Source organism: Mercenaria mercenaria, unplaced genomic scaffold (genome assembly GCF_021730395.1).
Source record: "Mercenaria mercenaria strain notata unplaced genomic scaffold, MADL_Memer_1 contig_3471, whole genome shotgun sequence".
Lineage (NCBI taxonomy): Eukaryota > Metazoa > Mollusca > Bivalvia > Venerida > Veneridae > Mercenaria > Mercenaria mercenaria.
The window spans coordinates 33,136-61,001 of record NW_026461612.1 but is presented as its reverse complement, the minus strand read 5'-3'; the positions used below and the strand labels follow the sequence as shown (position 1 = coordinate 61,001).

Here is a 27,866-nt window from a genome sequence, read left to right as displayed (position 1 = left end):
ATGCAATCCCTTTTCAAATGCTTGGCAAACTTCAGGATGTGTTATATGAAGACAGTTCATTTGCTGAAGGTACATGTAGCTTGATTTCGTGTACAGATTATGTCCTGCAGCTGCAAAAAAAGGAAGCATGTTTTTCAAACTCTTGAGGTGACATCGCCAATTCCCAATCCTTTCAGCTGCGATAAACTGTTTCAGTTTCACTGATCATTTCTAAGTATTGTAGCCATAATTTTGCAGTTCTGGAACTTTTCAATGTATGCTTAGTACTTTCAACTTTGTCAACCATTTCTTTAAGATTTACATTGTCTTCAGTTACTAGTAGCCGTTGATCAATTTTCTGCTCGAGTACACTTTCAAAAATTGTGACTAATTTTCTATGTTCAGGTGAGTAGGCTTCATCATTGCTTCTCCCTGTTTCAGCATGATTGTTATTCTCATCTGTATACTGCGTTTCCATTAACTCAGGAAATGTCTTCTCCATAATGAGCTGGTCAAGTGCATCACTGGCCAAGAAATGACCTCTAATTGCCCTCTGAACCGCCTTTCCACTTAGCATATGGCAAACAGTGTTTGGAGCATATACAGTGCTTAGTAGTTCTGAAAGACCGCTATTTTCCATAATCTTCCCTATACACCCCAAGAAACTCATTTCCATATGAAAGGCACCAAGTCTGATTACAGCTCTCTTCAGCTCACTAGAATCTGGTTCGTTTGTTATGATAGTCATGGCCTTCCAATACAGTGGTTGGTCAAATGTTATGACAGGGTCAATGTTCATCAAACGGGCTTGCTGTGCAACGTATGTCAAGGTGGAATATATGCAGGACATATCACTTGGGTTCATGTCTACCATGGGAAGGAACTGGACTTTGGACTCTCCTGGATGTTCACCCTTCTGAACAGTTTGCATGATTCCAGACCAGCTTGGTGTCATTGGTCTTAGTGGGCGTGTAATTTTAACAAGAAACTCGAAGTTTCCAGGTATAGGATCCTCACAATCTATATCCAACAGCTTCTCAAATATGACATTTTCAAGGACATTGTCATTTTGTTTATAATATTTTGTATTGATTTTCCCAATTTTGACAAGCTCTTCATTTGTTACTTGTATCCTGGGCACAACTCGTCTTTTGTTGTCCTTTGGTGTAAATGTTGCAATTATGCCCATTCCATGGAATGTGTTATGGCCGTCAATCGTCGTAGTGTTGTGATCTATATTGTCAGCAACAAATTGTACATACTGTTCAACATTGTTCCTGTCAACTGCATTGCCTTGAGTATATGCTGCACATTTCTCGTATTTTTGTACTTCTTGGTAAGAAGAGCAGAAGCCTAGACTGTTTAGGGTCTCTATGAGAATTCTTGATCCAAACTGGTGATGTAACTGAACACCTAATCCAAGCTGGAGAGGACATATTATACTTCTAGGAATCGCTGCTTGGACAATTGCTTGGCTAATAGCTGTGATAATTCTCTCTGGGTCCTTTTGGTCAATGAGTTGCTGTAATAATGTTACTAGACTAGGAGGTACATATTTTCTGTTGCCTTCAGTTGACATATCATTTGCAGATGGGTATATCTCTGCATTTTCCTCCATATCTTTGATGTCATTCAGAATCAGTTTTCCTGCTGTCTTTATGATTGCCAGTTTCTCACTTTCACTGTCATTTTTATTTTGTCTGTGATAATAGTTATGTAAAATAGCATGGGCTCTACTTCTGAAAGTAACAACATTGGATTTTCCATTCAATTCTGTAATTATAATACTATTACCATAATGCTCTAGCATTCTTCTTTTCATATATGTTGTGCTGTACGAGTTATCTTCACCACAAATGGATGCCATTTTTGTACCAAGTCGCTGATTGTGGTAAACCTAATTTCAGTTTCCTCAAATTCTTCCAAAACAGTTTTGAAGGCATTGTCAGCACAAACGCAAGCAGGTCTGCCTTTCTTTGTCTTGCTGTACTGGTCCGTCTCATATGGTGCTCCATCATCTGTCACTGGTGACTGAAAACATTTTGGAATTTTATATCCAGACCTAAAATTAGAACTACAAGACTGGTGATATCTAGCTTCAGCAGCAGGAAGATCACAGACACATTCTAATCGGCCTAATACTATATCACCCCAATCATCATTTCTTTCTAAACAAACATCTTTAATAGACTTTTGAAACTCTAATGTTAAAACAGGGTGAACATCGCTACCTCGTTTACGTTTATGTTGTTTATGTGTTGCATTTGTTCCACAGAAAAAAACACTTCGTTTGAAAGTCAAATGATAATTCTAATGACTGTCTAGTACTTGGACTTGTATATAAATTTTCTTTGCTGCTGCTATTGAGACGATTCTGATTGGGGTGGCAGTAAATCCTCCTGCAATCCTTGTGAACTTACTGTCCAGGTGAGACGACCAACGTTCGACCTGTAATTCATACAAATTTAATTTACTTATAACTAATAAACCTTACATTAATCTTTATTTATGCTTTCATTTTAGAATTTCATGTTTCTTACATATTTGATGTTGCTGAAGAAATATATTTTGGATAATACACGTATGTGCATGCATGTGTGCGCGTGTGTGTGACAATAGTTTAATCATAGACAATACTGAATGAATTCATTTCAGCTTTAGTAAGTATAAAAGAAACGATTTTACAAGTTTTGGAAGAAACAATTTAAGAAAATGGCAATGTTATTGTGCTACCTAGATAATGTTATACTAGATGACACTATAGTACGAAATATTAAACTGATATATATAGATCAGGAGAGCCTACAACACAAGACCCTTTAAATACTTGCTTTTAAGAAGCACTAACCCTTATTCTTGCTGGCTGCTATGATGCTCTGGCATCCCCTGTCGCCAAGAACTGAAGTGGGGTTGTCGTCTCTAACGCCACATAAAACGCAAGTGCTTTCATCAGAAGTACTGCAATTGGAATAGAAATACAAATGTATCAATAATCAATACTATAATACGAAAAAGTTACTTGAAATTCAAAAGATCATTGAACAATCTCTATGTACATTTAAGAGCCAAGAAAATGTTATTATCATACAAAAATCCATTCAAAGATGATGAAATTAAATAACTAATAACTTTTAAGTAATTACCTCATGATCTGAACTTCAGTTGAATACCAATATCATTATACACAACACTGTTGAATTCTTCTGCAGCAACTGTAATAATTAAAAAGAGTAATAAGTTTAAAAAGAATATAAATAAATAATGAACCAAAAAATAAGGGACATCAAGAAGATAAATATGCTAAGAAATTGTATTTAGGTCTGTTTACAAATATATTTTATATGCTTAATAGCCAAGAAAATAACATTATCATACAAACATCCATTCAAAGACAATAAGATTAAATAACTATGTAAGTAACTACCTCATGACTTGAACTTCAGATCATAATACACAACTACAGGTGTGGAATTCTTCTGCAGCAACTGAAATACTGAAATAAGTTACAAGTTTATTATAGGACCCAACTAGTAAACAAAATTCTCAGTGACATCAGGAACATAGATATGCTAAGGAAGTGTACTGGTTACAAGTACAGGACTATTTAAAAACAAAAATAAAAAATGGACATTATTTTATGCATAAAATTTATGTCCACGATGGCGTTCCATAGTTAAATAATAAAAAGAGGGACTTTCTTTATTGCTTTTTCCCCATATTTCCCTACATAATACTCCTGAAAGCATATCAAATATATACAAATTCACTAATTTACCATTTCAGTCACAAATAACTAATAACTTAAGTAATTACCTCATGACCTTAACTTCAGCTAAATACCAATACCATAATGCACAACAGGTGTTGAATTCTTCTGCAGCAACTGTAATAATAAAATAAGTAATAAGTTTATTACAGGATCCAAAAGAATATAAATAAATAATGAACAAAACATCAGGGACATCAAGAAGATAAATATGCTAAGAAATTCTATTTTCAAGTCTCTTTACAAATATATCTATTATGCTTAATAGCAAAGAAAATGTTATTATCATATAAAAATCCATTCAAAGACAATGAGATTAAATAACTATGTAAGTAGCTACCTCATTACTTGAACTTCAGATCATATTACACAACAGCTGTGGAATTCTTGTGCAGCAACTGTAATAATGAATAAGTTGTAAGTTTATTATAGGATCCAACTAGTAAACAAAATTTTCAGTGACATCAGGAACATAAATATACTAAGGAATTGAAGTTGTTTTAATCCTGGTTACAAGTACATGACTATTTAAAAAAAGAAATAAAAATTGATATTACATAGTTTATAAAACTTATGTCAGCGATGGCGTTCCATAGTTTTAAAAAATTCGAAAAGAGGGACTTCCTATATTTCGGGTTTTTTCATTTTTTTTCTACATGCTACTTTTGTAAGCATATCAAATATATATAATTTCAATACTATTCCCATTTCAGTCGCAAATAATGTTTTTTAGGTGCATAAACCGCATTTCACATTGCGTCGTCTGCTAGACGGCAACAAGCATAAACTTTTCATGATTTTCATTTATTTCCGTACTGAAGACATATTTATGGATTTTCCCAAGAAATATTATCATAAACAAACTTATCACATGCAGAATGTTCGATGATTGCCAATGATTTAAATTGTTTTTTCAGTTATTGTCCGATTCCGACACAAATTATTTACACGGTATAGCGTTATATTTCCTAACCGTGAACTTTACTGCGGAGTATGGCAGGACGTTCGAGACATAACATTGTGTACAGTACTTTGCAGATTAAATACGTCTTTTTTCAAGTAACGCCTAGGGATTTTGTTGAGGACTTTTAGTATGTTATCACACTTGTATTTATCTTCGTTTTTATAATAAATACTCTTGTGAAGGAATTTGTTTGACCTTTTCTCCCAGACAGCTTTGCCTACTTGGGACTCATTTATCCTTTAGGTGTCAATTAAATAATTTATGTATATGAACATTTAATGCCATTGCTTTTACCATTTTTGCTTAGAGAAATTTACTACTATGCTCAAGATAAGGAATTGTAATTAAGGTCAAATTGCTTCTTATTTACATACTTGCGTTTAGCTATTTCATGTGTACTTAAGTATGTCTTTATTGCGCTTATAAGTTTTGAATAATATAAGTATATTGTATAACAAAATAATTTGAGAGAAAACAAAAAGAAACTATATTTGGTTTTCTCTGCAAAATCCCAGCCAATCCCTCCCCCCGTCCCCACCAGAGGTTCAAATGGTATTTACAAAAAAAAAAGAAATATTATTGATCGCTTAGCTTTCTACAGTCCATTTTAAAGAAGCTTCTTTAGTACGCATATTTCTTGTTTCGCGCTACTGTAAAACACTTTAAATTCGCGAGATCTTTATTTCGCGAATTTGTCCCCATTTTTGGCATTTTATTATTTCGCGAAATCTTAAATTCGCGATGTTAAAATCGTAATTTTAAATTCACGATGTGAATCCGGAAGAAAACCGGAAGTTCGACTGCATTCGGTTACTTTCTGCAATTATGGTACCTGTATGACGTCACTGTTAAAAGTTTATTCTCCGGTCAGCGAATTTCGGATAAACATGAACAGGTAAAGCTATTTTTCACGGTCACTTTGAATTCGCGAGTACTTAACCTCGCGAATATTAGCGAAAATTAAATTCTCGCGAATAAAAGGTGTTTTACTGATTAAACTGAATACAATTACATTTGTATAAAAGGAGTGATGCATACCAACAATGTTTGTGAGAAACTCTTCATAAGCCTGATCAAGTTTGTTCCTCCCCAGGCCCCTCCACTTGCCTTGTGTAGTTCCTTTAACTCACCACTATCAGTGACTTCATGAACAGTGATGTCAACAGTTCCGCCTAATTGAATAACAATTATTATTTTTATTATTATTATACCAGATTTGTTGAGCGCCCTTTTCATATGTAATATACGTTCAAAGGCGCTTTACAATTAAACGTGTGACACATCGTAGATATGCAGGAAAATAACAAAACATGACATATGCAATCACAAAACTGAAACTGAACAATTTGATTAAACGTCCTTTTTCTAAATGATATTTTCAATGGCGTTGTACATAGTAATAAAAAATAATAGTTATTACAACAATATCATAAATGAACAATGATAATATTTACAGCCTTATTGTAACAAACAGCCATGACCACACCCCCACCCCTATTGCCATTACCAGTGCTTTAAACATCTGGTACGCCCAGACGGGCTGCATATAGTGGTTCAACCTAACGGTAAATGGTGCCATCATGTACTATTTTAGATAGAAATACTACACATTTCAAGTGAAACTCAAGTCTTGCGAAAAACACACACATAGAACGTCATAACCCTTAAAATATGACATGATGAAATAAAAGATGGATTGTCAGTTTAGTTAATTACATGATGAATTGTACAGTTAAGAGATCTTCGTCAGCGACGAATGACTTGCTGTAGTTATGTATTACAAAAATAACAATGGCATATTTATTATGAGTAGAAACAGTCACAGTTGGTATCTATGTGTTGTAGAAAATTTTGAAAAGGTGTGTTTTGAGAGCTCTTTTGAATGAATTAAGTGATAAATCTTTTCTGAGATTGTCAGGGAGAGAGTTCCATAGTTTTGCGGCGGCAACCCTGAAACTTCTATCCCCGTAGGTAACCAGTCGACTTTTTTATGGCACAAGGGTTGTTGCTGCATTTGCTGACCTCAGATTTCTAGTTGGCACGTACACCTCCAGTAAGTCTCTCATATACACCGGCGACTGTCCATGCAAGGCCTTGAATGTTTGAATGAGAATTTTGTATTTGATTCTATCTTGTATTTGAAGCCAATGAAGATCTTTAAGGATTGGTGTTATATGTTCAAAACGGGCTGTTTTCGTAATAAGACGTGCAGCTGTGTTTTGGACATTTTGCAGTTTGCTCGTTGTTGATTTTGGCACGCCGTACAAAGGAGCATTGCAGTACTCTAATCGTGAGGTCACAAGCGAGTTTATCAGGGTTTTTGTGGCTTCAGTTGTCAAATATGATCGAATATGACCAACGTGTCGTATTTGGCCGTAGCATGTTCGAGTCACAGAATTAACATGATGGTCCATGTGCATGTTCGAATCAAGCGTAGCACCAAGGTTTCGAACAGTTTTTGATGGTCCTATGCTCGATTCGCCAACTTTCAGTTCTAGATTTTCAACATGTTTGGAGTGTTTTTGACTCGAAGAAAGAATTACTTCAGTTTTGTCTGCATTCAATTTTAACATGTTTGAATTCATCCATGAGATGATTTCTTTTAGGCCATTGTTCAACTCGTGTGATTGTGGCTGCCTTTGATGCTTGGTCAACTGGTTTAAACGATAGATAGAGTTGGGCTAAACAGTTCATGAGGGAAGCAGCTGAATAACAAAATAAATAAAATGTTCAAATCTTCAGTTATGTAAACTTTCAACCATCTTTGATATCATAGCATTAAATACCAGACATTGTGTACAAAATGTGCAAGATGTGACATGCTGTAAATGATATCCTGTAATGTCATTTTATGTCAATGCACTAGTTATACCAACCCTTTTAAACACATTGCTAGCTTGTTTATAAGGAATGACCAATCAATATTGTTGGTCATTTAATCATCTAGTTATTAAAGAAATTCAAAATATCTCAAATCCAAGCAACGCGTACAAAATAAAATGTGATAGTAGTTAAGCAAACATGTGACAGATTATACATAAATGGTCAGCACAGGAATAAACGTTTTAACCTCGCACTATCCAATGAAAGTTTTCTTAAAATCGTTCTGTATTTACCTTCAGCGTCAAGCACGAGGTACTTTGTCCCAGCTGAAAACTGAGCAAAGGATGTTTTCTCTCCTTTAACAGATGATTTCGACACCGGAAGATGTCGACAATAAATTGAAGCGGCTTCTGGTTTAAGACAAATTGACAGTTTCTTCTCTAGCATCCCAGCCTAGTTAGTGCAAACAAACATTCTTCACGAAATTATGAACGGTTTTGCAACGTAAGAAAAGAAATGCATATATACTTTATTTCTTAATTATCTACTGAGCTAGTTACTAGTATTCTTTCTCTTTCTATTATGCTATTGTTTTGACTAATATTGACGTTAAGAGTTAAACCTTTTCAGCTGCTTCCCTCATGAACTGTTTAGCCGCGTCATTCCATATTGCTGGGACAGTAAGCACCCAGTGTATATCATCAACAGTCAGTCCAGTATCAACTTGCTTGCCCAAAGATTCCAGAACATCCTTTTTGAGATACTCAATAGATAGTGCAAAAACCGTCATAGCTGGAAGCTTCTTGCCACTCTCATCTTCAAGTGTGGCACTTCTTTGCATGCCCTTCATTAACGTAAGATAAAAATAATTGTGATATACTTTAATTGTTATGTTTTACATTATTGATTCTCGCATGATATGATTTTGAATTGTGAGATATGAAACAAATAGTACTAGATAAGTCAGGTTTGTTAATTTAATATCGATAAGGTTTAATTCGTTTTAGCTCGACTTTTCGAAGAAAATGTAGGAATACTGAACTCGCCCCAGCCTCGGCGTCGGCGTCGCCGATGATTTAAGTTTTAGATAAAGTCAAATATTTTTATTACTATCAGAGCTATTGACTTGAAACTTTAAATAGTTATTTACTATCACAGTCTACACCAGAAGAAATAAATCCCATAACTCTGTTTGAATTTTGACAGATTTATGCCCCTTTTTATCTTGGAATGTTTTTGTTAAAGTTTTCTATATAGTCAAATATCTCTGTTACTATCTAAGCTTTTGACTTGAAACTTAAAATAGTTATTTATTTACTACCAAAGTCTCTACACCAGAAAAAACAAACCCCATAACTCTGCTTTAAATTTTGACATAGTTATGCCCCTTTTTAACTTAGAATTTTTTTGTTAAAGCAAGAAAAAGCAAGGCCTAAAATGTACGAGTTAAAAACAGAGCGATATAAAAATGTATATTCTATCTGATGGTCACACCAAAAACAGTACCGAAAGAAGTTATTTCACTTTTTATGACACGTACGTTATGTTTACAAATGGACCTAATTTGCATATTGATTGGGGCGTGCGGAATTACATTTACCTTGCGGAATCTACCATCATAGAAACTTCTGTTAATATAATGCAGACGTTTTTTTTTTTGTTGTTGTTTTTTTTCGTTTATCAAATACAAACCTGATCTTTGAAAAGCATCATTTTAAATCTTCTGAAGAAGAACCATTGGTCTTGCTCATTTTCTTCAACTTTTTCAGCATATTTACTTTCTGCATCATAGCCAAACGAGTCAGTTGTTTTTCCGTCGGATTTAATCAAAATACAGGTTGGTCCTAGAAAACATGGAGAATATATTGCGACTTCTTTTTTTATAAATCTTTTGATGAACTGAATTGTTTTCATCATGTACTCATCATATTTAGGTTCACACTCAAATGTATTTACAACATAATATGCAAGCTGTATCAAAGCACATTCAATTTGGTCAAATTAGCGGCGTTAGAAGGTGTACCGAAGAAACCGTATTTTTGTTTATAAAACATTGTTTAAAGCTATGTAATTGTCATCAGTGCAAATAAAGAAAAGATAATAGGTAAGGGTTGATTTCTCGGAAGCAAGCACAGAGCACCACTAACACAGCAGGCCAACAACAAAAACAATCTGCAACGGAAAAATATTGTAGGCGGTTTGCTTTTAAAATCCAACAAGAACATTTTGACTTTACGCAAAACACAGAGAAAAGGGGAGGAAGGGGCGGATGGAGAAAAAGTGTGTGGGGGGGGGGGGGGGGGGGAAAGCGGAACAAGGAAGAACACCCAAAAGGGAACGCCACGTCCCCTAATCACAGTTACCCCACAACGTAAACCACAGCAGCGCAGACACTCATGCACAAAAGACAAACACACACATAACTAACTTCCACAGATAAACAGACAAGTAAGGTACAACATTACTGCAGGGCACCGTCCAAGACACAGAGAAGTAGTAGCACACAAATGCACACACATAAGCAGGAAAAAACAACAATCGGGAACCGCCCCAGGACCCCGGCAACCAAAATTAAGGTGGATACGATAACTTACTCATAGTAATAAGGGAGTGGATGCCAACGCAATGGGGCGCAAATGCAAGGGGAAAAGATGGGAACGATAGGGGGAGTGAGGTGAGGAGAAAGGAAAGAAGCGCTTACAACAAACAAGACAACATACGAGACAGACATAAAACAAGTTGAAAATAAGGGCACCGTCTTTGAATGGTCAGTAACCTATATATAAGGAAACTGGGGTTTAAACGCGTTTAGGGCATGCCAGCCTCGCACTTACCCTATTTTCAACAAGTTAGACAACACAATGTAAATAAAATCATTCCCCGCTGAGAAAGGCTCTAACATTAGTGAAAATATACCAGATCATATTAAGAAAGAAACATTGCTTGAAAATCATATGATTATTTTGAAAGTATAATCTATTCCTGAAATTTTATAAATTGGGTAAAGGCATCGCGCAGGGGAATGTAAAAGCGATAAACTATATTGGCATGGGATGAAAGTCAACTCGGGTTTGCAGTTAAGTCAGGTGTAGGTTTATTTGTAAACTATCCATAGCAGCCGCTAGTTCAAAGAGTGAACGTCTAAATATTGTGTGTGCATGTATATCTACAATTTGATACCGGCAAAAACACTCAGTACATTATATCAAAGGGATTATAACAAATGTGTGGCTAGACATTTTCATTAGCCGTGTTTAAATTACAACTTATCTCTTGTACGTAGATATAGCGTTTATTTTGAAAATAGAATGCATTCCCCTGTACACCGTATATTTATTGAAACAGTTTACTCTTGTCAGAGTTTCGTCATAATCCCGAGACGAACAAAGGAACTATGGTAGCGAAAATGCCCTTGTAACACATACTTTAATAACAATACGCATGTGTGTATGATGCATTGATCGAATAGAAATATCTTACCGAGGCCTGACTGATGGTCTACGTCATTAGCGCAAAAATTAGTTACACTGTATTGTCAAAGGTGTTTTAATAATGCTAATGTAACATTAGAAGCCGCTTTTATTCATTATGTTTCTGATCATCCCCTATTTTCTGTCAAACTGACAAACACCTCGTAAGTTTCTACCTGGGCCTGCAGTTAACGTTATTTGCAAACACATCTTTAGAAACTATCTGAAGAAATCATTTATTAATTCAACCAAAATTACACACGGTTCAATTTAGTAAAATCTTTGCTTTTCAGTAATATGAAGAGCTTAGAAATTGAATGATAAAAATCAGTTTTCAGTAGCAAGGTGCGTTATCAATATAGTTTAAATTGCGTTTGGTCATTTAAAGCCACACAATATAAATAGGTAAGATAAATTGTTATGTGAACAATAAAAAGAAAATTAAATAGACACAAAGAAATGAAATATATATTTACATAGTTATATAAAAATATCAATATGTAAATCTATTCATTCTGTTCATTCATTCCGTGGAAAAAATGTGTCTGCTTGGTAGCTAAACTGCCAATAAAGAAGACACTTTCGCCAATACCTATACACCAGTTCTTCAAAAACAATTTCATGCAATACCTTGACCCTTTAGCTAGTCTAAGAGTATTAGATTACAATAATAATAATTATTAACCTGTTTTGAAATATAAGAAAGCTTACTGTCACAAAAATTCATAGAAAAAATAATAGACAAACTACAGCAAACAATGATGACGACATAAACAGAAATAAAACAGTGAGTCAAGCCATTGAGCAGTAACAAAACAACACCAAGGTGCTTTTAAACCGGTTAGTAGTGCATCAAACCTTACTGTTTATCATTCAACATGGTCAAAAGTTACCGGAAAAAGTAAGAAACTATTATCCCGGCCAAGTCAATCCAATATAACATTAGTGGTAACAGAAGGCATGGTTTGTTAAAATTTAGTAATTGTAATACCTTTTTGTGAGACTAATGTTCCACCTTGCCAGTTCTTTGAGGAAACTTTAACAGGATCTCTCTCAAATTCATGTCTAAATGAAAACGCCCATCCCGAGTACGTTGTCCCAAAATCTATGGCTACTACAACCAATGAATCCATCTGTCTTCAATGTATAAAATAAATAGTATAATATCAAAACATATCATGATAAACCTGTATTATTTACTTATTAGAATTTTAGGTATATTTGTTGGAGGCAGGTTTACATATTTCACCAGGTATTTCAGCTTAATAAATGGACCGAATCCTTGACTCAATACATTCTGCAACGAATTCGGCCTACTGTGTTTTATTATCTGTTTATCCACTGTCTGATACAAGAAACCGTACTGAGCTACTTCTAACGGGAGCGTGTTTATTGCAAAAGGTACGTGTAATTTCCGTTGCAAGTGTCGTAGACGGAAAGACAACGGTCTTGGATGGAAACCACGCAATATGACATCGTTTAACGTGCCTTACATTATTTACAGGTACATCCATTTGAAATAGAAATTGAATTCCATTTCTGTATTGTTTTTTTTTCTTTTAACCCGCCAGTACTCTATCATTTCCAAAAATAGAAGTTCTACTTGAATGTACAAAAATAGGAGTGCGAAAAATATACAAATAGCAGATAAAATTTAGGATTATAATAACACTACATGATTTAATTCTTTTACATAGCTAACATTTGGTCATTTTCATCTTGCATTAAAATTGTTCTAACTCTCCTGCTGTTTGAATAATTTCATGTAAAGATCGGAGTGACAATGCAGACTGCCGGTAAATATCGGAATCATCTTATTTCATAAATGTCATAAATATATATAGCATATCTTTAGAAAATCATACAATAGTAAGTACTTAAAGCAGGTGTGCAAAATATTTCATTCAGATTAAATGGACAGACATTATGACTGGTGTATTAGTGGCGCGCATTCGCAAGATTTGACAGTAACGAATATCTAAAAAGCATTTAAAATTGAAAAGCGAGATGCACATATTTGTGAAATATGCATAAATAAATTTATTTATTTTTGTATCAAGTGGAAAAAAAACGTTAATGGTACTCTAGGACATTATATACTGGGAGTCATTACATTAGAAAAATATTATCGATTAGAATGTATTAGAAATAGGATCTCCCGTCTCCGCTGAAAGCTGAACTTTTCCACGTACTAATTATTCGTAGAAAGCTGTACCTTTTCCACGTACTAATTATTCGTAGAGCATAAACCAGACAAAAGAATTCCTAAAACTTGTTTGTGTAAAACCTATTGATGTGCCATATATAGTATAGATTTAAATAATTGACCTTGTGAATAATTGCGCAAATATCAGTTGGAAAATGTAAACAGGTATCGCGATTAATGGTAATTTAATCCGTCCGTCTCTTTATTTGACAATGTGTATTCACCTAGCGCTTTTACATATTTCTTTCGTGATATGTACTTCATATTTTTTGTCTCTTTGAATTTGATACGATTTTAGGCAACTGTAATCTTCAATAAAATTTGAACAAAGATCCAATATTAGGATAGACCGTAACCAAACAAAATAATAGCAGACTCGATTTTGACTGAGTCTGTTGATGAGAGTTAATGAAATGTGCGATACTTCTCACGCCTTAGCAGAATTCTTTTGTATTAACAGAAAGTACCCTATGATTCCAAATGACCATAAAATACAACAGCACTCGATCCAAGTACATGGAGACTTCTTACAGCCAAACAGTTTTTTGTGTTGATTTGGGGCGCGCACCAACGCGACAAAACAAATCTAACAATGTGACATAATTAAACATTGAACTCGACATAACGAAGCATTTTATTTCGTATAGCGCGAGCCCATGAACACAAATTTTGTGGTGGCAAAAACGCGAAGACGAAATGAAATGCTTTGTGGTTTCCCGTTTACATTCGTGTCATTGAAAAAGAATGTTTTGGCGTTAGTGCGCGCGCCAGGAGAGAATAATTTTTTGTTGTCTCGCGTTGGCGTTTGTGCCAGAAAAATACAACGAAATCTGCTAACTAGCCCCGCGCGCGACAATGCGATATGTTTCTTCTTAGCACGTACACTAATACGCCGAATGAAATCTTTGTAAATAGTGTGCATGCCAACGCAAAATAAAATGGTTCGTGCTGTCGCGTTCTATAATTTATTTCGTTATGTCGCGTTGCTAGTTTCGTTTTGTAGCGCTTTCTGTGTTATAGCTCGTTGGTGCGTGCCTCAGAACGACACATCACAATGTGCTTCCAAATCCGCCTACGCTTGCCAACGCAACATACGAAATATCCCACCATACATTATACCAATACATACACACAACTCTTTCTTTCGAAGGGGCCTTCGTGGCCGAGTGGTGTTAAGGTCGCAGACTTCAAATCACTTACCTCTTACCCACTGGGGTTAGAGCCTCACTCGGGGCGTTGAATTCTCAGTGTGACAAAGATATCCAGCTGGCTTACAGAAGGTCGGTGGATTTACCCAGGTGCCCATCCGTGATGAAAATGTGCACAGAGGGACACATGGGGGTCTTCCTCCACCTTTAAAGATTGAAATTCGCTGTATGACCTGAATTGTGTCGATGCGACGTTAGATCCAACAAAACAAACTTTATTCCACCGCTGGATAAATTTTCTATAGGCGGTGGATAATTTCAAGTAATTCCATGCAGGCGTTTATGAATACGTTATGAACTACTCTGAAGCGCGTACATTCATAGCCACTGGTGAATGTCACAAAAGTACAGGACACATTGTTAGTTTTAAATCGTAGTTAGTCGTACCATTAAATTTTATCATCTTATTCCATACTTTTACTAGACATTTCTACTGAAAATATTCTGGTACAGAAATTATATTCATACTCCTTAAATAACTTTCAAATGAAACACTACCAAGAAGAAAACATACATGATATATGATTATATTAAGATTATATAAAAATATCTTACATTTTTCCTTAATTCACCGATTTGAAAACGATTGCCTCCAGCTCAACGTTACAAACAAAATAGCGATCTTTCAAAGGGCGCATGTGTTATTTGATTTTATTAATCATTTAAGCATGAAAGAATTCTACGAAACCAAAAAAAGGTTGAACTTCCTTTTTCCAATAACTGATTTGGTTGATTATGTATAACGCTGTCTATTTAATTAAACAATAGAATGTCCAGACATTCCCAATTAAAATTCAAAATATGGCCAATTTACCCTGCTTTTACATCTGCTGATAAAAGGACAACAAACATGTACAATTTGTTAAATAATTTATTTAAATTTAATTAAAAGTCATTTAATTTGAATATAAATAAACATAAATATACATTTATTATACATATTCAAATCATTTGTTAAGCCAGCCAAACAACAGAACTGAAATGTTACTGTTTCGGTTAGCAACTGTTAAGCCAGCTTCTATACAGAAAGTACAAGTTAGCTCAAGGAATCGTTAAGCTAAGCCAGCTTAGCAAAATCTAATCAAAAACATCAATCTAAAAGCTATGTTGGACACCATAAATCAGCCTTTACCGTTTATTCAAAAGAACTGAGAAATGAACTGATTTGTATTCATTTATTTCAAATAAACAGTTCTAAACAAATACATGTATAAATATAAAAGCTAAAAATGCACTTCATATAATTTTTCAAAAAAAGCTGTTATGTACAATAATCAATAAAACAGCTAAAATTGTTTTTGTTTGACGGCTTAATAATGAGACAAGTATAGTTAAAACCAACATGCATTTCTTACAATTTGATGTAGTATACCCAAACAGGAATGTGGCCCTGGCCAAACTCTGTTCCCAAATAATTGAAAATATAAAAATCCGAAGAGAATTAAAGAAAATGTTTGTAAAAAGGTAGTTCAAATTTTAACTGTTATAAAGTAACGAAAACAACTCATTGAATTATTATGTTTTCCACCACGTGTGGACGCTTTTAGACCTTGGTCTTTAGACTCGTAGTTAATTAATATGGATGTGCTACGGTTTACTTAATGCGTTTTGCGTAGAAGTCAGATTAAATTACTCTATACCCAAAAAGTAATAAATTAGACATCATGTCCAAAACTTAAAATTGAAACGATAGTAGGAGAGCATGATGAAATGCAAGCACCTGTGTACGCAGGGGCTGTACTTAGGTCACACGAGGCAAGGTTGGAAGGCGAGTAAAGTGTCGTTTTACTGTCAATACATGTCTCGTATTTTTACGTTTTGTAACGGCTGGGATGCACTTCTTTATGTTGCAGCTTTCTTGAGCAACGAAAATGAATAATTTCATCTAATTATTTATTATAATCTCGACCTACCCACGAGACATGAAAAACAGAATCGTCTACTGAACTGTGACGATACGGCAAAATTCTTGGTACTTTTTGAAAACGAGAAGAAAAAAAAACGTTTAAGTTCTTGTACGCTCCGATGATGATATGGTATATCTAATTAGGAGATTCAGTCTGCTCTAATTTCGTCCAACCGTACAAAAAAGAAAGTTATTTTTAATTATTAGTGCATGTGCATGTCTGTATCCGAATATATTATAGTTAAATAAAATCAGGGTCAATTTGTAAAGACAGCTGTACTAGACACCTGTTGGTGATGGTTAGATTTAACGATTGTCTTTTTAATCCTTCTTCCAACCATTTCTCGTGTTACCATGTTGAGCCACTAAATATTCATATTTAACACACCCAGTTTTTTATTAGTTATTAGTTTCAGCACATGTTTGTACAATGTAAACCGCACTGAAAATATTTATTATGCTACTCAAATATAGGTATAAAATGTATCTGAAGCACTCAGAGCTGTTACCATCTATCGTGTAAGCTATACTGATTTTTATTAAATGGCCTGCAAATGAAAAGTTTCTAGTATGAGTAAATGTTTTATTGACATTTAATATTAATACTCCAGGATAATATAAAATATTATATTTACATATTTCCTTTTCTCAACAAAAATTCAGCTCACGCTATTTGCAAAATTGTCATCGTGATATCGCATAAGGCATGCTCTATTTTTTTTCTACGAAAGCAAATTAGGTTAAACTTCCTTTCTTCGTATTGCTTTATTTGATTTTTATACGCGTATTTAGAATTTTTATCTGCATTCGTCGATCGACATCGATACTTTGTAAATACGGTTTTAAACCAAATACGATTCAAATATATATCCAACCTATTTAAATTGTTCCCCTACAAATTATAACTGCTTTTGTTATCGCTGATTTACATTGGGTAAATGCGGTGATCAATATTGAGGTCCTGTACGACAATTATCACATTATGGACATACTATAGTTACTATACCTGATTTAATTTTACATGTACAATGAATGTACGTTTTTGTTAAGAGTTTATTGCTTACTGTACATATAAGTCTCACTCTTTCCCGAGGTCGTGGGTTTGTGCCCAACTTGAGTCACGATCATATCTTTTCATTTGGGACGAGTACTAGTTTTCCAAGAAAGTAAACTCGAGAGTGATACAAATAAGCTTGACATTTTCATAACCGTCGAGGTAAGATGAAGTAGAAACAAAACTACTAATTAAAATTGTAAAATTGGAATTGTTTTTATACTCATGTACCTTAATGTATAGTGTGCGTTTCATATTAAGTGTTTGTTTAATATGTAAAATGTCATTCTTACAGATTTGCTTCAAAAGAATGTTTTCGCAAATTGATTGTTTACAGGTCTAATTTCAAATTTTAATGTTTTGTGTTAGAATGAGACTATCTATGTAACATTTGGTAAATATGAAGTCTAAAATCAATGTGCAACGTTTGTTTCCTTGCTTGTTATACCTAAAATGTAACCTAGTAATATTATCAGACAGAAAATCACAACTAATTTAAACCTACTAACCCGTACTATTGAAAGATATGGAGAAGCTAACTGAAACAATGTACTTTCTAAGACACCCCTGTGAGGTCCTGTTACTTTCTTATAGACATTTATATTTATGCTATTCTGTTATACAGGTTAGGTAACTGTCATATGGAATTATAATCTGAAAAGTAGATCCCTCGAAAGAAGCACCGAGAACAAAGCAAACAGTGAAAATTGCAGACTCGTTTTGATTGAGTCTGTTCATGAGCAGTAATGGAAAATGCAACACTGCCCACGCCCCCTAGCACCGGCTTAAGCAGTATTCAATCTTCAAATCTAAATGAGTTGAAATCAATGATCCCGAAGGACCAGAAAATATAACAATACTGAGACGAAGTCGGGGCGCCTTTTTACGGCCGCCACACAGCAATTGCTGTTGTGAAGTAAATATAATCTGAAAAGTAGATCCCTCGGAAGCACCGAGAACAAAGCAAACAGTGAAAATTGCAGACTCGGTTTGATTGAGTCTGTTCATGAGCAGTAATGGAAAATGCAACACTGCCCACGACCCCTAGCACCGGTAAGTGTATTTGTTAATTTGATTAAATTTCTCATAAGCCTTATCGCTGTGTGTATGACATTTGTAAATAAATGAAACCGGCTACTTTTATTTTGAAAATAAACAAAATACGCTAATCAAGATTGTGTGTCATCAAGGTTTAGTGCATTAAAAAAACGTTTATAATTTTAAAACTATGAGGACCTCAGTGGCTGAACTACGGTCGTTGATCTTGGATCGCATCCTCACCTATGTGGGTGCGAGCCTCGCTCAGGACTTTGAATTCTACATGTGACGAAGTCATTCAGCTGGCTTAGGGAAGGTCGATGCTTCTAACCTAGGATTCCATCCGTGATGAAATAATGCCCGGAGGGGCACCTGAGGTCTTCCTCTACCATTTAAAGGTAGAAAGTCGCCGTATGACATATAGTGACGTTTAATCCGACAAAAGATAAACTTTAATGTCTTATAGTTTGAGTTATGCGCCTTTGAAATATATATGATAGATATAACTTTACGTGTATAAGCACTGGAGCAATGCCAGCGTTTATTGTGTGGTATCTATCAGGCGTTTTTAAACTCTATATATATTTGGCAATATTATATCACAAGTATTTGATCTGGCAATTAAACAGACCAGACATTTTAAGCGTTACATAAGAAAGCGGTTGTGATTACATTTATTCCTCAGCAAAATGTCTTCAAATGAACAGGTGGATGGAAAGAAAAAGACAGACAACAAGAATGCTACGACTGTTTCAGAAGAAAGAAGATGTTCTGTTTGCACCAAAAAGAATCTTGCGAATTGTGCAGAAAAGTATTGTATTGAATGTAACGATTTTTATTGTAATGTATGTGTAACGCTTCACGAGGAAATACCAGCTTTATCAAATCATCAGTTGATTGAGAAAAAAGATTTTACAACTAGATCTGGACGCTTACTACTACCCTCTATTCCGACGGAGCGATGTCGAACCCATCGGACGAACACTGTTGATATGTATTGCATTGATCATGATACTGTTGGTTGTCACACGTGCCTATCTCTGGGACATGGGTAAGTTTGGTTTTATCCTCGTGTAAGATATCTAAATTCCTTTAGCAACAAAAAAAAATGAAACATAATCATGTTCAAAACTATCATTCAAAGTAATTTAATTGTATTATTTCAGGTATTGCAAAAAGTTGTATATACCCGAGAATATTGGACAGCTTTCACAAGCAAGTGGAGATAAAGCAGAAATTGTTAAACAAGAAGCAATTGAATTGCGGGAGAGATTGTTACTCGCATTTAAACGACGAGAGACAGACAAAAAGTCTGTTCAGACAAAATATGAAAATGCAAAACATTCCATTAAAAAATTTCGAAGAGAGATGAAGAAGAAACTTAAAGAACTGGAAGTGTCAACTGTGGCAGTTTTGGATTCAGAATGTGACATATTCGTTCAAAAACTTGACGAAGAAATAAAATCTTTGTCGCACTTTGTACGAAAGCTTGATGACAACATTGGCAATTTGAAAATATCTTCAGAATCAAACAACGCCTCGCAGTTATTTGTAGCCCTGCAAATTTTAAGCAAAGACATTTCCGAAACAAAATCTGTTTATAAAACAATGTCTACTCAAGTAGTGAAAAGCATTGATTTTATACCGGATAAGTCTTTGACGAAAAGTATCCAATGCCTTGAAAACTTGGGAACTATTGACTATAATAGTATAGACAAACCGGCACCACTTTGGGAGATAAAAAGCGCTGAAGATATATCTGTTCGCACAGAAGAAGATTCGAAAGACTGTTCTATAAGAAGTGCATGCATAACACGTCTTGGACATATCCTCCTTGTAGACAGTAATAATTCCAATATCAAATTGCTGGACAGAGCTGCACAAAAAGTTGTAGATACTTGCACGCTTGAAACAACGGCATGGTCTGTGTGCACTTTAGAAGGTACCAAATCAATCGTTTCTCTACCACGTGCTAAAAGAGTTAGGATAATTGAAGCAGACGGTCAAATTAAACCCACAGGATTCATTCATATTGGATACGAGTGCTTTGCCATTGCCTATTCTATGAAGGAATTATATGTTTCTGATGAACATGGCTCTGTGATTGTTCATTCAATATCAGGGGACATTTTACGGCGATACTCAAAGGATCAAAACGGAAAAGATCTATTTTCTGACGTTTGGGCTCTTGCTGTGAACAAGCCAGGCGACAGAATCTATGTAGCAGATAAAGATAATGGAGTTATTGCTATCAATAAAGATGGGGCATTGCTGTGGGCTTTCGAAGATACAACGTGTTCTGATGCAACTGGAATTTGTTTAGACGAAATGTTCCATAACGTACTTGTTTTAGGGTACGCATCAGACAATGTTACACAAATAGGACAAACGGGTAAAAAAGTAGGACAAGTTGTAAAACAAATAAACGGCCTGAATTATCCTACAGCCATGTGTTATGAATGGAAAAGCGATACGTTGATCATAGCTAACAACTTCGGGTCAAACCTGCGAGTCTTCCAACTTAAGTAATTAGCAACAGTTGAATGCTAACCTGACGTGAAAAATACTTCAAGTATACATTGTGGATGAGTACTTTAAGTCCTGCACCATGATGTGAATGTTCCTGTAAATATCATGTACTTTTACGATACAAGTATGTACGTTAACAGGAGTAGACTGTTGGCATATATAAAATCAGTGATGTGGTTTTCTTTCTGCGTGATAAACAGCAAAGCAGCGTTTGATGTTTTGGCTCTGTTAATTGTCTGTCTATAGTACAATTTGTTACTTATCCCAAAAAATTAATAATATCTATCATGTGTTTACAAAATGAATAGAAATATCCGCCCGAAGGCACCTGTGCATTGGGCGGAAATGAGGCTTAAACGCATGACTGATACTTTTCTTGCATTTCGTATACATGTTTACATTTAATTCTGGCAGCTTAATTTTCCTGCACACCGTTTTTTACAAACAACAGGTAGAAATTCTTACGCAGCACGTATTCTTTTAGTGAGAAAGTAAACGCGGGAAATTAACGTCCGTAAGCATACGTGACGTCATGATGTTTTCGTTACGTACAAGAACAAAGTTCCACTTTAGTTTTATCATTTGTAGCGTAACGTTATGTTCTTATGGTAAACCAACGTATTTTCAATCGAGAAATATACTATTAGTATCGGAGAGAAACCATCAAGGTACCTGCTTTTTTTCGTATTTTACATAAACAACATATTATCAGTGCATGAACCACTAGTTGTCATTAACAGCACGAGAGTCATCTGCCAGATGGATTTTGCCAAACTCCAACACAGTATGACTGAAATACTGTTGAAAAACGGCGTTAAACCCAAAACAAACAAACAAACAAAAAACCTCCCCTTATCGGACAATATTCCTGTGCGGAGGTTGGGGTTTGGCCAGCATGGGCAAAAATCACCTGAAACGCCAGTCCAGTGTGAAGAAAACATAATTCCCGTGTAAACGCGGGGACACCTCTATTACATGATAACTGGTTATTTGTACATTGTTAACATGTGCATATCAGTCAAGTCAAGTCCAGTCAAATTAAGTCAAGTTAAGTCAAGTCAAATAGTTTATTTATATCTCTTCATACGTGCAGCACTATAAAATATTACAATACTACAATATATTAAAAATACGTATGCCTTTCTGTAAAGAAATAAAAGAGACCATTTAAATTTATATACATTTACACAAAATTGTATTCTAAAACCTAGTATTAGGTCAGATGACTAAGTCACCGACATAAAACTATGAAAACCCTTATAAAAGGTTACTTACATAAATTTAAAAAGCATAAAATAAAAAAATGATGAGGAAACTGCGAATCTATCTGTGACTAGCTGAAAATAAATGCTGTCCTGAAATGTTGAATCTATCTGTGACTAAATAAACTTAACAAGTGCTATCAGAGGACAGCAATGCTCGACAATTCGAAAGCCGTGTCAATTGAATGAATATCAAAGTCAGATGAGGGGCATAATTTGTAAAGTTGCAAAACCGGGTTATGTAACCTAAGCTTATGAAAGTGGACAATTCTGTGAAGTTTCAATCCATTCCTAAAAGTGGGTACTAAGATACCACCTTACATAAAAGAAAAGAGGAAAAACTGCTAAGTCAAAAAGGGGAATGATTTTGTATAACAAATGCAAAGTTATGGATCGTATGTATGATCATGACAGTATACACTTGTATTAAGTTTTAATCCATTCTCATTAGTGTGTACTGAGATACCTTCTTACAAACTTAACCAAAAACTGCTACGTCATACCAGCTTACAAATAAAACTTTAACAAAAAAAATGAAAAGGTGGGATAATTTTGCAAAATACAAATGTAGAAAAAAATCAGAGCTATGGAACCTTTGCAATGTAAGTCAGTTTATCACATTGAATAATTGTTTGAATTTTCAATTAATGCCCACAAGCTGAGATAAAAGAACTTAACCAAAACAGGACGACGACGCAATATTTCTTTCTTTTCTAAATATCAGTATTTCTTTCATTTCTAAATATCATTATTTCTTTCAATAAATTGCCCAACAGGAAGAATAACTATGTCGTGTAAAATGTAAATACTAGTATAGCAAAATCACTTTGTATGAGAGTCGAATCCTCATGAAGACCTTTCAAGGTGATTTTATTTTTGTTTTTCCTATTCGGTTTTCTTTCTCTTACTATATTTTACGTTTCTCTTTTGATGATTTGTATTTACATATATGTATATTGATATCATATTTTCGCTTTACTATTCCATTTTTTATGTTTAATTATTATCATATATATTATATTATAATTATATTATCATTATATTTTATTTTTTTGTGAAAGTAATGAACACAAAAAAAAAGAAATGGAAAGATTTTTTGCGCAACTGGTTGCCGTCGCTGAGTTTTCAACGCGGACTAAAGCTCTAATCCGTATGCTTAATCTCTGAGCTGATTAGCTGGTTGATAAGTAACAAAAATATTAAATTCCTCACACTTCATTACAATGTATTCATAGTTATGATTATCGTAGGGGCAAAGTACGCTTGAGACCATGCCAAACAAAACTTGTAAACCAAAATACGGCAATCTGACCTCAACATCGATTTATACCACAAGGTTATAGATCATGTAATACTTTATAGTAATGTTTAATATCGATTCTTCGTATTGTTTGTGATAGATAACGGTAAGGATATATGTGATATCATCAGGTATTGGAGCTTTATACATCATAACTATTTTGATAGAGGAGGTCATTGTTGCTATGTAGTAAATCACCATGAAAGACCTTATAGAAGTAGCGTTTGATAATAATTCCTTCACCTATGAGCACGCCCTAATCGCGTTTGAAAAAAAAAAAAACATGTCTGATTTTATCTTTTTAAAATGACAAAAATAAGTTGATCCAAATATTGTGATAAGTATACGAATTAACATGTTAAAAGTCTAGCAAATACTTAAGCTTAAGGACACTTAATTAAAAAAAAAATAAAAATAAAGAACATAGTCAAGCGAAATTATCCTGTTTTTTGAAGAGGTGTTGTTTATGTTATATTTATTATACACATCACTAGGGAAACGTAATAAATATAATTAGTTGATATACTCTTTTAAATGCAGCCACACGGGTGCGCAAAATTCATCCTCTACTAGTACAGACAAAGAGCGATCTGACCAGAGGGATACAGTTAGATAAAGCCCATAGAACAGAAAGACAAAAATCATTTTAAAATACAAGCTTATCCGGCTAACTTAGCCTAGCTCTTTCCGAATAGACAGTATGGTTTGTAATGTGCCAGGTGTTAAGCATACACGAAGCCGTTTTTCCTGGAAAGATCCAGGACAGGCCTCTTAGTTAGTAGGGAGACACTCAAGAGCATCTAAGAAATTTTCACTGCCTAGACCGAGATTCGAACCAAGGACTGCTGGATTGACAGTCAAGTGTGTTACCACTAGACCACCGGCCCACCTGAATAAAACCATTTCTCCGCTTGTATAAGTGATCTAAACAAAGACACTCTGCTAGTAGTCACTGTCTACATCCGCCATATGCGATATTCTCAGTTGTGAAATCAAGAGAGCCTATTTCTTCTAAATGTATCTGCAACTCAATATGTTCGCCCAAACTATTAAAGACTCAGCGCCTACATGCTATCACATATAGCATTTAACTACCATATAGGTATAAACCCGATGCCTCGGGTGGACTTCGCCAAAAAAATGCTGAACCTCGTCTGTAAGCTGTAACTCTCCTACTGTCTCAGTAGATTTCCAAACTATATGTCTCTGTCTCAGCTTTCCATGTGCTACTGATAGCATGCGACTATCCGGTAAAGGTTTAACTTTTTAAACTGAAACTGAAAATGTATAATCTGATTAAACGCCTATTTTTATAACATGATATATTCAATGGCGTTGTACATAATAATAATAATTATAATTATAACAATAGTAATAATGATAATAATAATAATAACAACAGCCTTATTGTAACAAACGCACCTCTCCCCTTGAGGTCATTTTACCTCTTTTGCGAATACCAGTGCTTAAAGCATCACATGGTACGCCCAGACGAGCTGCATATAGAGGTTTAACCCCCCCCCCCCCCCCCCCCCCCCCCCCCCCCCACACACACACCCGGTTAATGGTGCTATCATATTCTAATTAAGAAGGAAATACTACACACTACCCTACCCGTAAAGCCTTACCAACAAAGGCATTTAAGGTCCTTCTGCACATTGAAATAAGAAAATCATGTGAAAAATCAGAATTCTCGAAACAGCTTGTGAAATGCAAGGACACAAAAAAATAAATGATTAAAGTTTAAATGATATATCTGTAGGTAAATTTGCGAGCATGAAAGCTACGCTGAACCCTATCTCCACAGTACATTGAACGAAAATAAGTGAAAATTTTTGGCGTAAAATTTTTGTATCGTATGCAACCAAAACTGCTACAAAATATGTATTTTCAAATCAAAGAAATGACAAAGTAGTGCATACGAGCGCTCCTTTTTCAAGAAAATGTCGTTAAAGACCTGCTCCAGTCCTACCTTTTAACCTTAAATTGTCACTGAAAAAGTATGAAAATCCTGATTATGAACAGTGACGCCTGTCGAAATAGTGTCTATTTTATATAAAATTCTATATAAAATACCTGTGGTTTTGCGTGCTAAAGTGTGGCGCGTGGCCGTTAATTGTTACCTATTGTAATCATGGGTTGCATACACACAATAGAATTTGAATAGCCGTGGAGCAGGGCTTTAATCATTCTAATGCGCTAAACACGTGGACAGTTTTTCTCAAATATTTCGCCGCCATGTTTATTTCAGGGAATTTAATATATAATTGTTCTTTTACTTCAGATTCCCTTACTGAAATATAAATGTTTCCTTATTCATGGTTACAGATATCCATTTAGTATAGTTTTACTGTCCGATCTCCTTTATCTGTTACCGATCCTTTACATTTAAAGAATAAACTCAATGTGTAAACAAAGTTTTTCGCTTTACTCACCTATCTTGGACAAGGAAGCCGTTAAAATTTGTAAGCATATGCTAGCAAAATATTAATGAAAGATCGAAACTTTTTCTAAAATAAAGTTCAATTCCAATCATTTTCCAACTCTGGAAATATTGCAAATTGCGTTGAATATATAAATAAAACAAAAATCCCAAAAATAAACCATTTTAGAAGTTTTCCAGGAACTAAATGTTTCAGCCGAACAACGCATTTCAAGATGACACAAAACTGATTTTTCTTTGTTCACAATGTCAAAGTTCACCTGAGGGAAATTGCTGAAAAAGTAAAAGTGCTAACTTGTTTCAGTTTTACGTCCTGTAGAAGACAATCAACTCTCAACTTTAAAAGCATATAATTATGTTCTATAATTATTCCAATATCAAAAACTGTCCGATCTTTTTCGTGAGAAATAAACGAAGCAATTTTAAATATTTTTTTACACTTCAACCATGTGAAATTAAAGGCATGTACACTAACGAGACTCCCGTGCATTTTGAACCTCGTGGTGAATAAACTGAATTTGAGCCATTTATCTGTTAATTTTAGAGAACAAACATTATAGAAATAGTCATGACATTATGCATGTGTACGAATATTTCAAAGTTTACTTTATATAAACGACGATAGAAAACAAGTGTGCACTCGGCAAATAGCAAGTCTATTATTTTCAGCTGTATACTAGACACTGATCCCAATGTTCGTAATTTTCAGATGAAGAACTCGTGATCCTTGGTTTCGTAGACAGTCTTCTGTACTGTACCGCTGCTTTCGCTGTCAACACCTCGGTAATGTAAAGTCAATGTCCATTTCTATGCCTGGATTGCAATACACATTTATTGTCACTTTCAAATCTATGAAAGTGTTAAAAGATCATTCTTTAACGAAGAGGCAAGATACAAAAAAGTTACTTCTGAGATATTTCTGATTTTAATCACCAGGTTTTTGCGCAAAAACCTCAACTGATTGCATTTTGTTTGTTTTATAGTTATCTACAATTGTATACAAGTTGTAAATATTTCCTCCGAACATTATTGACTGTACATTTTTTCTGCGATTTATTCACACTGTGTTTTTAAAAACACCCTGCATAAATTCTCATATTGTATAAAATATCGATAAGTCAAAATTGGTTAGTTTACGGCGCATGAAATGATCTCCCTAAACTATGGGCTAAATGTCGATTCGACCAACAGTTTAATAGATTTTTCCGCCACAGCAGACTGACCGTAAACTATTATGTCGACATTTAAGGCAGTTTGTCCTCTAAAATTCTAGACTAGGTTCAGCTATCATCCCAAATTAATCTCACGTCCGTTAAAGCCCAGCTGTTTCACGATCAATATAAGTATAGAACTTTTCAAGTCTGCGGTGTTTTAATTGGGGCTATTTACACTAATCCTAGAGATCCCACTGTATGACATATACAGATGTTTTATATTATCCTCAGGTACTCTTTGCATTGCCAGTTCGCTAGCTCAACCAATACGAAAACTGTGTGAAAACTGTTAAATGTGCGCCTAAGATAGAGACATTCGTCCGTGTCGGATTTACCACCTCTTAAGAAATCATCCAAATAATGAATTAAACGCTTACTCCGAGCGTTTCTGCGCACGCAAAATTCTAAAAATGTATCAAATGTTTCGAATGTACTACAGCTCATCGATCATCAAACATCCTAACGGTATGCATTTATCAAAATGATATTTACCATCAAATGTGTAAATGTGAAAGTCTGTAACTGCAACAGGCAATAAACGGAACACCAATTCGATATCTAATTTAAAAAGTTCATATCTTTTTTCCCAGCTCCTGAATTATTCGCCTGGCTCCCGCGACCCTTCATAATTTAATAGAAATCTGTTTTTAAAACCATTTAAAGGAAATTCTGGTACTTCCTTACTGTTCTACTTCAAGTTGTTC

General features: G+C 34.7%; 2 protein-coding genes across 4 annotated transcripts; one reads left to right on the top strand and one right to left on the bottom strand.

Annotated features, from left to right (window-relative positions):
* Window positions 1-166: 166 nt before the first annotated feature.
* On the bottom strand, window positions 167-15,051 carry LOC123564199 (heat shock 70 kDa protein 12A-like). 3 transcript variants are annotated; one of them, XM_053534214.1, is made up of 8 exons: window positions 8,155-8,275; window positions 5,748-5,881; window positions 4,086-4,143; window positions 3,793-3,862; window positions 3,404-3,472; window positions 3,123-3,191; window positions 2,828-2,937; window positions 167-2,427 (listed from the first exon to the last, which is right to left on the bottom strand). In XM_053534214.1, the coding sequence occupies exon 8, from the start codon at window positions 1,844-1,846 to the stop codon at window positions 173-175; it is 1,674 nt and encodes a 557-aa protein (XP_053390189.1). In that variant the 5' UTR covers window positions 1,847-2,427; window positions 2,828-2,937; window positions 3,123-3,191; window positions 3,404-3,472; window positions 3,793-3,862; window positions 4,086-4,143; window positions 5,748-5,881; window positions 8,155-8,275; the 3' UTR covers window positions 167-172. The 3 variants fall into 3 exon arrangements, with proteins under 3 accessions (XP_053390189.1, XP_053390190.1, XP_053390191.1); XM_053534215.1 differs by lacking the exons at window positions 167-2,427; window positions 2,828-2,937; window positions 3,123-3,191; ... (2 more) ...; window positions 4,086-4,143; window positions 5,748-5,881 and adding exons at window positions 5,910-7,414; window positions 7,826-7,985; window positions 9,225-9,376; window positions 11,994-12,139; window positions 14,972-15,051 and having other exon boundaries at window positions 8,155-8,376; XM_053534216.1 differs by lacking the exons at window positions 167-2,427; window positions 2,828-2,937; window positions 3,123-3,191; ... (2 more) ...; window positions 4,086-4,143; window positions 5,748-5,881 and adding exons at window positions 5,910-7,414; window positions 7,826-7,985; window positions 9,225-9,376; window positions 11,994-12,135; window positions 14,972-15,043 and having other exon boundaries at window positions 8,155-8,376.
* A 4,005-nt stretch (window positions 15,052-19,056) lies between these two features.
* Window positions 19,057-24,167, top strand: LOC123535322 (uncharacterized). The gene is made up of 2 exons (XM_045317935.2): window positions 19,057-19,465; window positions 19,581-24,167. The coding sequence occupies exons 1-2, from the start codon at window positions 19,104-19,106 to the stop codon at window positions 20,941-20,943; spliced, it is 1,725 nt and encodes a 574-aa protein (XP_045173870.2). The 5' UTR covers window positions 19,057-19,103; the 3' UTR covers window positions 20,944-24,167.
* Window positions 24,168-27,866: the final 3,699 nt, after the last annotated feature.